Raw genomic sequence first — 16,071 nt, forward strand, 5'->3', positions numbered from 1 at the left:
TTTGAGGCCAATTTTGGCCCATTTTTGTTTACTATTTTGCCTCCTTATGTTGTGTATTCATTTAGTTTTGACACACTTCAAAAAAATTCCTTTATTCTTTCTTGTGTTCTAGCGTTCTACGTTTTTCATACTTTGGTCTTAATGTGTGTGGTAACTTTTAAATATTTTATATTTCATGTTACATATTCTCCTTTTTTTTTCTTAGGCGGCATCAAATCAATCTTATATTTGGGGGTTCTCATTGTCAGGGTGGGGGTGGGGGTGTCCTCGAATGTCGACAAAGTTGTCGAAGTATTTCCATGCAGATAGTTTTAGTTGAAAAGTAGAGTAGGAGTTTCTTAGGTGTTTTACCTCACTAAGAAAACAAGTGTTGGCATACTTTTGCAATACAAAAGATCTCAACTTAGTAAAAGCCTTTGTGCATAATCTATATTAGAAAAGATAACATAAACACATAAACCTCGTGTTTTTTTAGATATTTTGAAAATCTGTTTTTGCCTAGCGTATAAGATTTCAAATGTCTTGAACATAATTTGGAATTTTGAAAATTGAGATAATGACTTCACTTAGAGAATAGAGATAGATGTCAACAATCGGATTAGTTGTTTGCCAACCAAAAACGTAGCCTTTTTATCTTTCATTCTATGTTTCAAATATTACCTTTTTATCTTTGTAACTACAAACATATATCGCACCAATCATGTAAATGTAACTGTCCCAAAGATATGAAATTATTATTACCAACATAAACATTTAACTGAAATGAATTGGTGTTTAGGTTACTACTACCCCTCCCTAAAAAATCCCAAACTCGATCTATAGTTATATACATAGGATTGATTAAAATTACGATTAAGCCAAGCCCCCCCACTTCACCTTACATGATGCTTCTATACATAAATTACAGGAGCCAAGACAAGACCTAATAAAGTTATGTACAGATGCACATCTTCCATATCTACAACATCCCAGTTTTTCTTTTCTTTTTACCAGAACGGACACCACCTGAAAATATCCAAATGAATTTTGTAAGGCTAAATTAAATGCAAGAAAAAAAAAATAAGTTAAATTTATTTGTGTGTTATATGGAAATGATACCCGACGTAATTCTGGCACAAATTTTCATGAGAAGTGGCTTGTAAAATGAGCTTTTGAACTTGTAACTTAACAGATAAGCCATGATCCACTTCACGGGCATCACCGGAAGACAGTAAAGTAGCACTGTCTGGTGCAGGCTGGAGGGTGGTGGTGGTTGGTGCGGTTGAAAAATCACGCCCTGTCAGTTTGTTGCTCATACGCGCCATAACCACCACTGCCCGCTCGTTCAGCACCTCGTTAGCATCACCAAGTTGATGCACAGCCTACACAAAACGAAATCAATCATAATTATTTATTTAGTTATTTCTCATTGGAAATTATTGAACAAAACAAATCACCTGTAAAAGCTCCCTTTCGCGAACACCACGTTGTGGTTGTTGCATATGATTTGGAGCGGCTTCTTCACCGTTTACAGCAGGTTGGGCATTTGTGGTGCTTGCTAGGGTTGACATTTGTGTCACTTCGTTGAAGTTGAAAAGACGCCAATTTATAAGCGGATCATGAACAAATGCCTGAAATCCAACTCAAAACAAACAACCATATCCATATCATCATCATTAGCAATCGAGAGAGAGAGAGAGAGAGAGAGAGAGAGAGAGGTAAATGGTACCTCCATCATAGCCATGACACTGTCTTTATTGGTTCGAAGAACTTGCATCACATTTTCACAAGTTGAACGGAAGTTCCCTTCAAGCCCACTAACTTCCATAGCCTTTACAAGCATTCTAGTCAAACGAAAAGGAACCTGCAAACACATACAGATACAGAGTTCAAGTGGTGGATCCATGGATAAATGACTAAGTAACAAAAAACAAATAAAATATTTTTCGAGGACTTTACTTTTTCAGGAAACTTCTCACGGTTCATGGAGGCTTCAAAGCAATCCCCAAAATCAATATGCAAGATCTTCCCACTATACGTACAACAAAATTCAGATACCCATTAACAATATATCTAATACTTAATATTATTATATTATATTATAAAGTATTTATTTATGAGATAGATAGATAGATAGATACCTGCCACGATGCAGCATAAGATTGCTGGGGTGCCGATCACCCAACCCAAGAAGGTAACCAACCTGTAATGTATGGAATAAGGTGGTAAATAATGGAATCAACTTTTTATGTTGAAAAAAAAAGGTTAATAAACTGTAACTAACTAGTTAATTTATTATTTACAAAAAATCATACATACCATACTCATGACAGCCAAGCTTCTAGTATAATTAGTCCTCCTGTCCAACCACACTTCTGAAGTTCGACTTTTTAGCCAAAGCACCTTCAAACATAAATTGAAAAGAAAAGTTTCAATTATGAATATTCCTGTTTCAATCTCAACAACATATGGATACATCATTATCATTATCATTATCATATATAGAAAAATGTGCATACCCTTGCCAAGTCATTTCCTTCAGTATTATCAAGAGCATACTCAAACACCTCCACTTTAGCTACAAGTGGCAAGTGATCGTAATCTGGAGCAAAACTAAGCATATATTTATGCTCTTGATTCAACGTGATCTACACAACAACAATAACAAGAAGCAACCATTATGTATAATACAGATAGAAAAGCAAGAGAAAGAGAAAGAGAGAGTAAAAACCTTTCGGGTATCTCTGTACTCTCGGATGAGTTGGTGGAGGGTGTCACAATTAGGGACCCACTCAATTAATCCACTGTTTGGAGATAATGGAATGACCTCATATCGTTGAATGGAAAGATCTTTTTCTGCCGTCTTTCTCGAATTCTCCAGCAGAGTATTTACTAAACCAAACAGCTGATCATGGAACAAGTATTAAGAAACTGTAATTCAGAATAGAAAGAAAAAGTAATTAATGAAAAAGTCAAAAAAAACCAACCTGCATGACACGTTCATCCTGGCGTAAATCTTCATGTCCTTTGAGCAAAAAAGCATAATCTTTCCCATCGCTCCCATGAATTGTCAGTTTTCTGGGTCTTTGTTTGGATGTAATCACAACAAGCTGTGGTGCAAATGATGCAATTGTCACCACTGGTGAATCTGCAAATATAAATACGTATGTATAATTATATTACTCATCATTCAAAACATATATAATATAATATTATTATTATACCTGCACAATAAGTTCCAGGAACAGCAAGCTCTAAGTCGCGACACTCTACTAATTCTGGAGAAACTGACTGCATTTACACAAAAGGAAAACAATCAAACACCAACTTTGAGTATTCCTCCCTTCATATTGTAAAAAGAAGCCACAAAAAAAAAAGTAAATGCATGAAATAAGTTACTTGCCTGCAGGTCTAGTGTTGTAAGAGATTGAAGCTGCTTATCTATCCTTCTAAAGACATGATAGTACAGATCCCAGGCCTTAAGACAAAAAAAAACACATACACATTTAAATGATGAAGATATGAGATTCTGTTATTCAAGATGATGCACTTAGAAAAATATTATAGAGATATAAAGATTCATTGTGTACCCGAGTAAGCTCAGCGTCTTTTCCAGTTCTCTTATATTCCATGCAACACTCATACGCCTCCAATAGCTCATGATGATATGTCTGAAATTTTACCAATCAGTATAATATTTTGACAACATGTGAATTCTGATAATATGATGTAAAAGAATATCTGAAGTGACCTGAATAAAAGCTTTCTCTTTTATGGTTGTGTTGTTTCTCATGGCACCTTCTTCAAGCATTTCATGCAATGGTTCTAAAACCTTAAGCATTCCCTCAATATTATGTTCACCAAAATACAACCGACTAGCTTCTTCAAGTGCCTCATGCCACATTTCATGCCAGAGAATTGCAACCCTAATCAACTCCTCTGATACAAGTTGTGCCTTCACATAAAACAAATCAAGTTGTCAGCTAAAAACCCTAAACCCTAAATTAATCAACAGTCATTGACTCGTTATTATTAAGTTATTATTTCACCTGATCAACCAACAGACCACTGTGCTGCCTCACTTTGTCAACCACTTCCTGAGCTGCAGCTTTACGCAGATTGCTTATTGATTTACAGGCGACAAGAAGAGGGTACATAAGAGCCTGCAATGGATTTTAAAACAGGTAAGTCTACATGATGTTTTATCATTTATGTTCTAAAAGGGTAAAAAAGGAAAAAACAGAAGAGACCTGTGGATGGCTTTGTCCTATGCGAACGAGAAGAGATTGTATCAACTCTCTCACAGCATGATTATTTGAGTGGATTCTTGCAATGATCTGAGGCAAAACAACCAACCATGTGTTGATATTAACATGTGAAAATCCTCTTTGTAGTGCTGCCTGAACCTCAGCAGTAGCTCCATGGTTGAACCACAAAGTGAGAAGACGAAGGATGTCCTGAAAAAATCAGAAAAGTAATGAAACGGTAAACATTAAAGATATATAAAAATACAATGGACTTTCCTGATTCCAATATATGAAGTTTATAATGACTCACCTGCAAGCTATCATCTACACCCTTTGCATGTGCTGCACAGGCTATAGAATGAAAGTAGCCAGTGACTGCAGCCACTACGAATTGTGCAGCAAAATTAGGAAGGCCTCTCACTGTATAATGAGACATCACTGCTGTATTGAAAAGAGCCCATGTATGCCATGCTTTCGCCCACTTTGTGGCGCAATGAGTCGCATGCTTGAACGAGTTAAGAATTTCTAGAAAACATAATTTTTTTTTTTTTAAAAAAACATCAGAACAGACTATAATCACATCATCTCATGTAAAAAAAAAAAAAAAAAAAAAAAAAAAAAAAAAAACTCAAAATTTGTAACTACCTTGTATAGAATCATCATCAAGACCAGGGGAAAGAGCCCATTGCCATGCCCCGAGTTTCAGATATACACGTGCCATAAGTGATACATGTGGAACACCTCCAAAGCCAGTTGGTGTAGATACTTGAAGACCAGAAGAACTCGAAAGCTCTATTGCTAGATCCTATAAAAGAAGTAAAAAAGAATAAGCTGATTATAACTTATAAATTATAATTAATACAATTAGCTTAAGTGAAAATGATTAAACCTACCTGCAGCCTAGCAAAAGCTTCTTTACGCTTTTGATCCTCCCCAAGTGACCACTGGTATTTTAAGTATGCAAGCACTACTTGTGGAGGCCCGTGGTATCTTACAGTTTCAGGAGTTGTTTCGGGGTCAAACTGTTCAAAATAGTAATGAATTACAGATTTGACATCTGAATGTCTGATTTTTAGATTAAATAAACAAAAAATTTTAATACGTACCTGTAAGAGTTTAATCAAAGTGGATTTGGCTTGACTAATCCTACCGCTTTTTCGGCAAAGTGAAGCAAATTTCAACCAGGTTTCACTATCTTCTGTAGGAGGCAATACAAGTGACCTAACTACCAAAAGAGCTTGCCAAACCTCAACATTTCTTTTTGTGCCTTTAATGCGTTCATTCCACATGTTACGAATGAGTGATCTTCTCCCCTCAGCAACAGAGTTGCCAACTGGAAGAGTACAGTAATCGATGACCTGTCACAAACAAGAATAACATGATCCTTTAGAACACAAATTTCATTATATCAGCAAAAGGATTAAAGGAAATACGAATACCTCTTCTAACTCAGACAGCTGTTGAATACGGACCATATTGCTGTAGGCTCGTTCATAGCTCTCAAGAACCTACACATTTTAACATGCTCAGCACACACAAGGATTTAGGGTTTAGGGTTTATGGTTTGATGTTGGAAATTGGAAATTGGAAATGGAAACTAACCAAAGCAGCAAGCTCAGTTGCCAAACACTTCCTTGCTCTTTCGACATATTCGCGTGCTTCATCATACTGTAAAATCAAAAAAGTTAAAAAGATATCCAAACATACAATTACAAGTGAAGAAATCCAAATCCAGATTCCAAACAATACCTTTCCTCTACGAACTAAGAGAACAGCCCTGAAGAATGTCCCATTGCTGCCACCATCACCTGTGGCAGCAGTGTTCCCTAACACCCTGAGTTTAGTTTCATCACCATCATCCAGTTTAGATACATACTCAGCCATCTGATCCCACTCCCCCATGTTCCAAGCAGCATTAGCAGCCTAAGCCAAGGACAAAATGGTAAATATTAACGCAAAAGAAATCAAAGATGCTTGAGAGTTGAGAGAGATATAAATTATGAGCACAGACCATTGGTGCCATTTCTAATCGAGCAGCTGGCTCAGCAGGTGTCCAATATTCCCTACATAGATTGTTAAGCTCTTCCCAACGAGCTAATGCAGCAAGACTCCTCATTCGACCTAATAATGAACAGACATTTTAATTGATTTAATTACCTTGAAATGATAATAATATAAATATTATAACACCATGGCATGGTATATTTGAATAATACCTAACGTAGCATCCAAGATAAGATGTTGACTGGTTGCTTGAGCGGATTTTGCAGTGTATGCTTTAAGGGCATCATCCCACCGTTGCAGTTTTTCATACCTTGTATTTAGAAGCAACATAACTATTTAATATTTTGAGAAAATAAGAAAATGTAAATGATTTTAGGGTCCCGGATAAAATACCATGATTCCTTCAGTTGTACATCCAAACGCTGTTGAGCATAGGTCAATATCCCAACTGCAGCCTAAATTAATATTAGAATATTAGTATATGAAAGGCCAAAGTAGTAGTAGAATGACAGTGGATATTATATATATACTCACCTCATGCTGATGTAACTGGTTATTAATATGAATGAGTGCTTCAACTACAGCAACAGGGTTGGCATCCATCTTCTTGGAAAGTGCACCTTCAAATTCCATCTCTTTATAATGCAAAGCCTTGGCAAATGCTCGACACTGCAACAAAAAAGATCATATAAACAAAACAATGCCTTGAAAATGAAAAGTTTATAGTTTGTAAGCCATCTCACCTTTTCAGCAAGAGCACCAAGGAGACGAATGTCAATGGGAAGGGGTTTCTCATCATGTTCCATGAACTCTGCCTGTTAAATACATGTTGCAAATTGATAATATGAAATCACAGAGTCTGTAACTCTATATAGCTTATAAGCAACCGTTTTTTAGCCTTACCAAGTTAAGTAATGTTGCAAGAATTTCAGGGGGTATATTAGGGGAAGAAAATGCCATCTCTAAACTGCGAACAAGGGCTTTTTGACTAGACTCATGGAGTTGTGACCAACAGCTAACAAATCCTGCTGCAAACAGCTCTCGTCCAACAAATGGCTACAAAAAGAAACGAGGGTTACAATCGAATTTATAAAAGATAGTAAATTTTAAAATGACACCTGTAACTGTGCCAGCCTGGCACATGTTCTTAGAGCTGGGGAAGGTGATTCCTTAAGTAATTCAATGCTGAAATGTCTCATCCACTCTGCCCAATCTTCTTTAGTGCTACGTTGAGAAGCTTCTCCAGCAGCACGCAATCTAGCATCATTAACCTGTTGGAAAAAGTAAATGTAAAACCATGATTAAGTTATAAAATTTCGTGTTTAAATAATATATATTTTTTTAATACCTGATGAACTTTGGGTTGTTTGTGAACATCTTCATAAGGATCATTCTCCATATCACTCAAAGGATCACTAATAACCTCCACAGGAGGCTGTCTGATTGACTTTTGCGCTGCCACACTGGCAACAATTAAAGGTCTACGCCTTTGCAATCGCCCCTCAATCTCTTCAAATTCCTTGTGCTGAAAGTGAAATTTATGTAAAACATTTACATATTTCTAGAATGCAATTTTTTTGTAAGAAATGAAGTAATGATACAAAATACAAACCCGCAAGCGATGCTTTATGAGAAGTTTGTGAATTGATGGGATGAAAATGGTGAAGTCCTCGCCAAGAGCATGTGCCAAACAACAGAGTGCATCAACAGCATCCTTTCTAAGCTCATCGTTTTTTCTACATACATGAAAAATGTTTTAAAAGAAAATAAAATTAAAAGTGAAGAGGAAGAGGAAGAGGAAGAGGAATTCATGTTGGGAGAGTAACAAACTAACAATAACATTATTAACATACCCATCCAATACAAGCTTCAGGTGATGCACAAGTGTTGAAATGTGTCCTGTAACCTGATGAAAAGAAATTGATGGCGTTTAAGTCAATAATTTATGAAAAATATATAATTATTACAAACCCAAAAAATAAAATCATTCGTTAACCTGAACACGAGGGATTAATCTTATCAAGGTTTTTATAGCAGCACGCCTTATGTCAACAGAAGCATCCACTTTAAATAAACGTATGAGGGCAGGAAGAAGTAGATGCATATGTTCATCCAATGTTCCTGTAGACCAAAATTATATAACAATTAACAAATTAGTTACAAGTTAGGAGACTAATTATTATAATTTCCACAATCATATCACACTCACCACCAAAAACTTCCAAGGTGCGAAGAATATCACGGACATAAGTGTAATCATTACACCTTTCAGCATCACTCAGAACTTGTATACAACATGGAAGTATTATAGGAAGATATCTCCTGAATTCATCATTCAGGGCCAGACAAAGTTGTTCAACTAGGTGCAGGATCTGATCAGAAAATCAAATTACATTATTGCCCTTTGTACAAAAGACAGATAGTAAAAGCACACTTTACCGGGGGTCCATGAACAGGACGATTAGCTGCTGGGAGACTGAATGATGACCATAATTCTGATATTAAAGAAAGCAGCTCGGGTAGATACTTGCGAATGTGCTAGAATATCAACCGAAATTGGTTAATGATGACGTGGCGTTTAAGGAAATAGTTTTTGTAATCATACAAATTCAAATACAATCCTACCTGGCGCACAATTGAAACGAGAGTTCCAAGCTTCCAAGTTATGAACTCCTTGAGAGTATCTTCACACGTACGAATAGTGTGAAAGAAGTCTGGTAAAACCTTTGGCAAGTAAGGCACACAGCCAAGACCCATTGACTAAAAAAAGATATTAGAAAAATCAATCAAGGGGAAAAAAATAAAAAAGAATCTACAATTATATAATATATATGTATTATGTGTTCTTAAAGTCAACGAACCTTGAAAATAAACATGAGAGATCCAACGACTTTTTGATGATAACTAGAAAGAGAAGGGTCTCTAAGTATCCGAATTAAAGAATTGATAGCAACCTGCAAAAGTAATAAATGTGAATTAGACCAAGGAGTAAAGGTACGACTTCTTTTTATTTTTATTTTTTGGTAAAAAACTTACAGTGGAGAAATAATCTTCTGATGTTGCAAATGATGGCCAAAGATCCATTGGCAACTCATCACTAGACTGGATATGTGGGCCCGCATCATTGGTTGTACGGGTCCCATCACCAAGAGGTCCTTGTAAGCTTTGTTGATTGCGCTTATGAACATGAGGATCCAAAGCACCCATTATTCCAAGAACCTAATCATTCATTGTTAACACACATTTTTTTCAGCATAAATCTATTTACATAAGTATAACTACAAAAGGGTCAAAAACATACCTTAAGAACTTCCCGCCTTGTAGACCATGCCAGCTCACCATTCAACAATTTTAACAGTAAGCCCAGCAACTGTGGGTACTCATTATATGGAGCTATCACATAACTACAAACAAAAACCAACCAATTTTTGTAAAAAGGGTAAAATACATTGCAGTGTCACTTGTAATATTGATAAAGATGAATACATACCCTGTGCTCTGTACAACCTGACCAAGAGTTGCAACAGCAACCTCACGTTTAGAAGCAGCAGCTCCATCCAGTAAAGCTTCAACAATTCTTGGCATAAGTTCAGGGATATATTCTCTCATAGCAAATCCACCCTACACATATACAAATGAGACTCAGCAAATCAAACACTTTACACTTTAAGAGAGCACAAAAAAAAGAATGTAACAATCTCCTACCACTCTAGCAAGATCTCCCACAGTTACAAGAACACCACTGATGATACCATTGTTTGCATTCACACCTGCTGTTCCTTCACATAGTTTAGCCAAAAGCGCCTGAAATATGCCACGTCAGCTGATAGAATAAATATGCAAAAAAAAAAAGATGCAAGGTTTGTAAATAGTAAGAGTGTAAGACCTTGTGTATTGGAGCAATATATGGAAGTATAAGTCGTTCACAGCTGCGAATTAAGCAACCTAACAGCTTTGCACTTTCTTCTCGGCATTTGCTATCAGCACTGTTTAAAAAATAAGAGCAATAAAAAGAAGGTCTTTAAATAATATATTATTAAACATTTAAAAGTTGGTGACAAGACAATTGAGTTCTCTCACCTTTGTGCAAGATATGTTAACAACTGAATAAGGTGACGCCGAAGTGCTGGAAAAACATATGCAGGGTTTTTTTCAGATAATCTACCAGCCACTGATATTGCATACTTTCGAACTTGAAGATCCTACCACATATACAGATATAAAAAATAAATAAATAAAGTTAATATCATTCTCATTTTGAATTAGTTAATTTGAAATGTACCTCATCATTTAGAGCAGCAAATATGGCAGTCAAGCTATCAGCTTGAGCTAGAAAGTCATCAAATCCTCCATTTCCATGGAGGGATGAGAAGATTGAGTTCCTCACAGTGACATCAGCGTCTGCTACAGCTGCAATAAGAAGCTTCTCCACAATCTGCAGTGAGAGAATTTACCATTTAATATGTAATAAAGAGAATAAAAATATTTAATGGAGAATATAGAAACTAATGAAACCTCTTCTATAAGACGTCTTCTTTTGCCTCCAGCTCGACTGGATCTACTGGGATTGAAGGTGGTAATTGAGAAAGAATTTACAACTAATTTACAGCAGCAAAGAGCAGCATCTTTCCTTGTGGCTCCATCATCATCCTCCAAATAAACTACAACCGATTCTCTTGCAAATTCAAGAAGATCATGACCCTACATGCATGAAATTGTAATGATAAATAACAGAAAATTGAATAAACTACTCTTTTTGTCCCTGTGCATAGCTGATTTTTGTAATTCTTACAACTAATTTGTGAATTATACAAATCTTGAATGCACCTTGAAATTGAATCGTGCAAGTGTTTGTAATGCAAGCTGCTCCAAAGCAGATCCAGTAAGTTCTGACATTTGTTGCATGTTGTTAGCTATGTTTGCTCTACTTGGAGTTGCAGATGCCCCTGTGTGGGTATTTTGGGGTTTTGAAAGAACTACTGAAATGCTTTCAAGCAACCGATCTTGGATGGTAGGCAGCAATGATGGAATGCTGAGAGCATTAGAGTCACATTGTTATGATTATCTGTCAGAACCTCATCAAAATTACAATAATACCCTCTTGAAGTTGAAACTAGTATACCTGATGGTAATCTGCTCAAGTGATTCCACTAGTACTGAAGAAAGACCAGCTGAAAACATGGCGTCCAAAAGACTGCAGACATGAGTTTCCATGGCGGGACCCATGGCTTTTGCTATGTTTCCAACACAAGCTAATGCCTCAAGAGAGGGTCTTCCTCTACGAGGGGCAATCTGTAATTTCACCAAGTATCAATATATTTTGCTTTTGGAATTTCCAAACAGAGAAAAAGAATGCTTAAAACTGGTCAGTTAAAGAGCATCCACAATAGGAAAGCTTTTTTGTAGAAATCTCTACCATAGTAAAGCTTATTTACCAATTTCAATTTATAAATATAACTGAAATCAAACATAAATAACTATGTAGTTTCTCATTATAGACAAGAAAATTAGTACATACAAATTTTAATTTGAATCTAATTATTCTTATAGTAAAAATACAGATACTTGGGAGTTGGGATAAAATTAAACTAAATAGATAGTGTATCTTTTACTACAGAACAACAAATAAAAATACATTTTATATATTTCTAAAAGTTACCAAACTTGTACCTTTTTCTTTTTTATATTTTTGTTAAAATTAAAGATTATAAAATACTTTAAACACCTATTTTACATTATATTAAACAAAATAACAATTCATAAACTAGAATAATAATAAAAGATAAAAAGAAATACAAAAAAGCTCATGTCAAGCTTGTAAATTTACAAGCCAAATGAGAAAGCTATGCAATTGAAAAAGCTGTTGTTTGACTTTCATGAGCTATTTGACCGAAATAAGTATAATTAAAGTAGATGCTCTAAGGGAAGCAACCAACCAGACAAATAAAATAATTTTAAAAAAAAAAAAAAACATACTGCTTCACGTAGATGAGTTGTTATTGTCGGCAAATAGTGGACTAGTTCGCCATCCAAAGCACCAGCCATCTCCCCAAGAGCTATAAATCCACTGGCACGTTCAGTTGGTATCTTCAGAACAGCAAGAATATGATTCATGCATATCTGTTTGTTTACCAAAGATAAAGATTAAATTCTTTCTTCCAAAAAAAAAACAATATAACAATAATTTTGAGAAAAGATTTGACTAACTGTAAGATAATTTGTCACGAATCGATCACGTAGAAAATGTGCAATCCGAGGAAGCAAAGAAGTTATACTGAGACGAACAAGTGGATTCCTATGTTCTAGATATCTAAGAACAATTTCTGCAACCTCTCTGTATCTTGACATCATGAATTCACCTGTATTTCTGTTTCATGGAAAAAGTTTAGGGTTTGTTAACTTAATCCATCTTTTTCACAATATTTGTCAACCAAACCAACCTCAAGAGTTCACCAACTGCAAGAAGAGAACCATGTATACTATGTACAGAAGCATTCTTCCCTAATCCATCTTGTGTAGCCTCAAACATACGATAATACCTATCAACATCAACATATGTTAATAGATAGATCATAAAATAAGGATTTGAAAAGATTTGAAGACTTTGTAATTTGTAAATGCACTAAGCTAGTCTACTAACCACTGCACACGCCAACGTGTCTCTCGTTTTTCAATAACACGAAGGCAAGCACGCAATGCCTCAACTGCCCTTTCCCTAACAGCTAATGTTGGATCCCTCAATGCCACCCAAATAGCATCCACAAATTCAGGCACGTGAACATTGAAAACTGTAGAAGCATTCTCAGCCATTTCCTGATAGAATATGCAAATAAGACACATATGAATATATGATCATCAAAACTAGCATTAGCATACCTTAACCTTACTTTCACAATTCACAAAATATTGTTAAAAAAAATACAGTTTTTGGGTTAAAAAGCAATCTGATACCTTTAAGATTAGGACAGCAGCAAAGCGGCGATACTCAACTCTATCACCACCAAGCCATTTTAAGGCATTTTTAACCTGTGATGATAATATGAATATATGATACATGTATTAAAGTTATTACAAGTGAAATTTTTAAAAAGAAAAAGAAAAATGTAATTGAAGAAGGATAGGGGATTAGGGGGTACACACCTGGCATTCCACCTCATCTGCAGTCATGGCTCCACCAGCTCTGGCTAAATGGCCAAGGACTTTACTAGCAAGGATTAGAATTTCTGGGTCCCGCTTTGTATCGAATACAATACGCATGTAATTAGAAAATTTGGAAACTTTTGTCCCGCTTTCCCCAAGTCTTAAGTCTATCAATTCATCAGTAGCCCTTAAAGCTCCTAAATTGTCAGCAACATCATTGCTTTCTAGAAGACTAGTGATTCGATCATATAATTGGTCCATGAAACGAGAAAAGGCTTCGCCACTAAGAGCACGTGCTTCTTCTTCAACATGTCTTCTTAAAGCAAAAGCAGAACCATCCTGTCATTGAACAATATCAAGATATTAAGTACCCAATATGCTAAAAACCTTCAAAATGTAAATTAACTCTCTCTCTCTTGAAAAGCATCTTCATTGGTGAATAATAGTGAAGCTACATTTATTGGCCTAAGCACGTGTTGAATTCTTCAAGAACACTTATTGGCAATTATTATGTCGTTCGACATTTGTTAAAAACATTAATTACCATGTTCGAATTTCGATATATAGCATGCATTGAACTCTTTTAAGATAAAATTTGAATTGAAAGAAGGTCATCATAAATGCTAGTCTAAAATAAGAAAAGCAGATGATTCAAAACCGTTAGAGTCTACTAGGCAAAATAACAAATAAGATTTCTATTCTCCCTTGCGCATTGTTCGAAACAAATGCATAACTCAATATATTCTAACTTTTTAATGCTTATTTATCAGTTATATCCAACTCGAGCATTAACTTTCTTACAGAAAAGGAAAATTGTGTGGCAAAACAAATGTATGACTTTGTAGTTTACACTTGTTAATCAAGACTACAAACTAAGCAACTTTTTTAGTTTTCATGTCATAAGTTGATTATCATTGATACACCCATTTAGCTCTTTAGCTGCAAAAATAACATTTCTAGCATACTAAATAATCTTCAAATGGCATAATACAAGGTAAGGCATTATCCTACTACCAACATTGTTTGAATCAACAAAACAGCAATGGATTTTTAGATACGGTAACATTTATGCTCTTTTCCAAATCTGTTAATCCAATGCACTGATAAATTGAATTTTATCAAGCTCACATTCGCATTTCAACTAGTTATGCTAAATAAATGTCCAACACCCAAATATGTTTGCCCCACCAGTTATATAAATTTTATCAATCATGTTAAACCTAGATCAGAAAAACCAAGATGATACTCAGTCTCATTACAGGATCCACCCAGTCCCATAACTATGCCCACCCTCTAAATTAAATTGTAAAACCTAGCACTTGAGAGATTCAATTACATTGATCTTTTTATTAATGTAGCCCCAATCTCCTTGCAATGTAGTAATGTTTACACTTCAATGCGATTACTTAGTAATTTTCTTGTAAATCAAAACAATTCAAGTTAAAAATGACTCGTTTGTTCTTAAAGTCGAAATTGGATTCGCAATCGGGGTCGGAGAGTGAAAATTAATCAACAAAAAACAACCAAATCTACAGACACGCATAAGAACAATTCGAGAAAATGAAAGTAAACTGTTTGATTAACCTTTGGGGGGCCTCTAGTACAAAGGTCGGCAAGGACTCTGTTAAGAGTTTCGATGTTCCCGGCAGCTGCTGCTGTGGTGGCCGGACCGCCAAAGCGGTATGATTGCGCAGGAGCCGCCATCTCTTCACTGATAGTCTCAGTACTACCCCAAAACCCTAACCCCAACCTTGCGAAGAAGGGGGAAGTTTCTAGGGTGGGCAAACAATTGCCCACCTTGATTGATTTATTTACACAAAAATTCGAAGATTATTGGCGAATAGCGTTCTCCGATGACTGAATTTAGCTTGATCGGAGATCGAAGACGATTTTCTTCACCAAATTCATAGGGTTTTCGAAGTGTTCAGTGTCTAGAGAAGGTAGTAGGGGGTGGTGATGCGACAAATACAGGCAAAAACCCTATTTTTCCTCTCAGAAATCTGAGTTAATGTTGATCGTCATTAATTTTAGTCAAACTTTATATTTTTTATCAATTCACCCTCGAATATTTGTCACTTGAAATAACTACTTATGATTTAAATGCCGTTAGATAAATTAATAAATATTAATAAATAAAAATTTATGAGTTAAAATATTTGGAATAATTAATGACCAAAAAACAATACAAATTTACCTATCCAACTAGAAATTAACCATTTTTAGGGAGAATGAGTATTCCCTTCCAACCCACGAAACTCACTGTCCCATTAGTTTTTCTTTTTCATTTTTCTTTATCTTTCCAACCCACAACACGCAGAAACTTATCTTTTCAACTCATTCAATTCAAAAAATACAAAATAATCAAGGTAAAATCTGAATTAACAATAGAGGTACTGTCGGTACCACTCCATCTTCAACGCGAGTTGTTTAATTGGTTTCGCTAACTCACTTTATCCTCTCTCTCTACTTTCTCTCTCTAATTTTCTCTTGTACCATGTGTTTTAAAACTTGTACCTTAGCAGTTTTGTATTTTTTTTTTAATTAAACGGGTTGAATGTGTTGAGAAATATAGGATTTCCGTATGTTGTGGGTTGGAAAGATGAAGAAAAAAAAAACAAAAATTGATGTGACAGTGGGTTCAGTGGGTTAGGTTGGGAGATAATGAATTTTCCCTCCCTTATTAGATGAAAAATAACCACAA

At 35.4% G+C, this 16,071-nt stretch overlaps 1 protein-coding gene across 1 annotated transcript; it reads right to left on the reverse strand.

Annotated features, from left to right (window-relative positions):
* Window positions 1-703: 703 nt before the first annotated feature.
* On the reverse strand, window positions 704-15,362 carry TOR (target of rapamycin). The gene is made up of 55 exons (XM_079034723.1): window positions 14,955-15,362; window positions 13,371-13,709; window positions 13,182-13,256; window positions 12,871-13,043; window positions 12,671-12,769; window positions 12,438-12,597; window positions 12,207-12,350; window positions 11,353-11,522; window positions 11,058-11,262; window positions 10,746-10,931; window positions 10,513-10,665; window positions 10,311-10,432; window positions 10,117-10,216; window positions 9,936-10,034; window positions 9,721-9,851; window positions 9,532-9,634; window positions 9,267-9,449; window positions 9,092-9,184; window positions 8,856-8,990; window positions 8,670-8,768; window positions 8,440-8,602; window positions 8,227-8,351; window positions 8,084-8,136; window positions 7,843-7,966; window positions 7,579-7,755; window positions 7,349-7,501; window positions 7,134-7,286; window positions 6,974-7,045; window positions 6,765-6,899; window positions 6,624-6,685; window positions 6,443-6,540; window positions 6,238-6,347; window positions 5,976-6,149; window positions 5,829-5,894; window positions 5,666-5,734; window positions 5,333-5,584; window positions 5,120-5,248; window positions 4,872-5,031; window positions 4,537-4,751; window positions 4,230-4,436; window positions 4,029-4,142; window positions 3,731-3,934; window positions 3,570-3,650; window positions 3,383-3,457; window positions 3,204-3,270; window positions 2,967-3,127; window positions 2,711-2,884; window positions 2,499-2,627; window positions 2,299-2,382; window positions 2,121-2,182; window positions 1,939-2,011; window positions 1,709-1,843; window positions 1,437-1,610; window positions 1,099-1,361; window positions 704-1,005 (listed from the first exon to the last, which is right to left on the reverse strand). The coding sequence occupies exons 1-55, from the start codon at window positions 15,072-15,074 to the stop codon at window positions 987-989; spliced, it is 7,401 nt and encodes a 2,466-aa protein (XP_078890849.1). The 5' UTR covers window positions 15,075-15,362; the 3' UTR covers window positions 704-986.
* Window positions 15,363-16,071: the final 709 nt, after the last annotated feature.

Source organism: Lactuca serriola, chromosome 4, assembly GCF_051521515.1.
Source record: "Lactuca serriola cultivar US96UC23 chromosome 4, Lser_US96UC23_V15, whole genome shotgun sequence".
In the NCBI taxonomy this organism is placed as follows: Eukaryota; Viridiplantae; Streptophyta; class Magnoliopsida; order Asterales; family Asteraceae; genus Lactuca; species Lactuca serriola.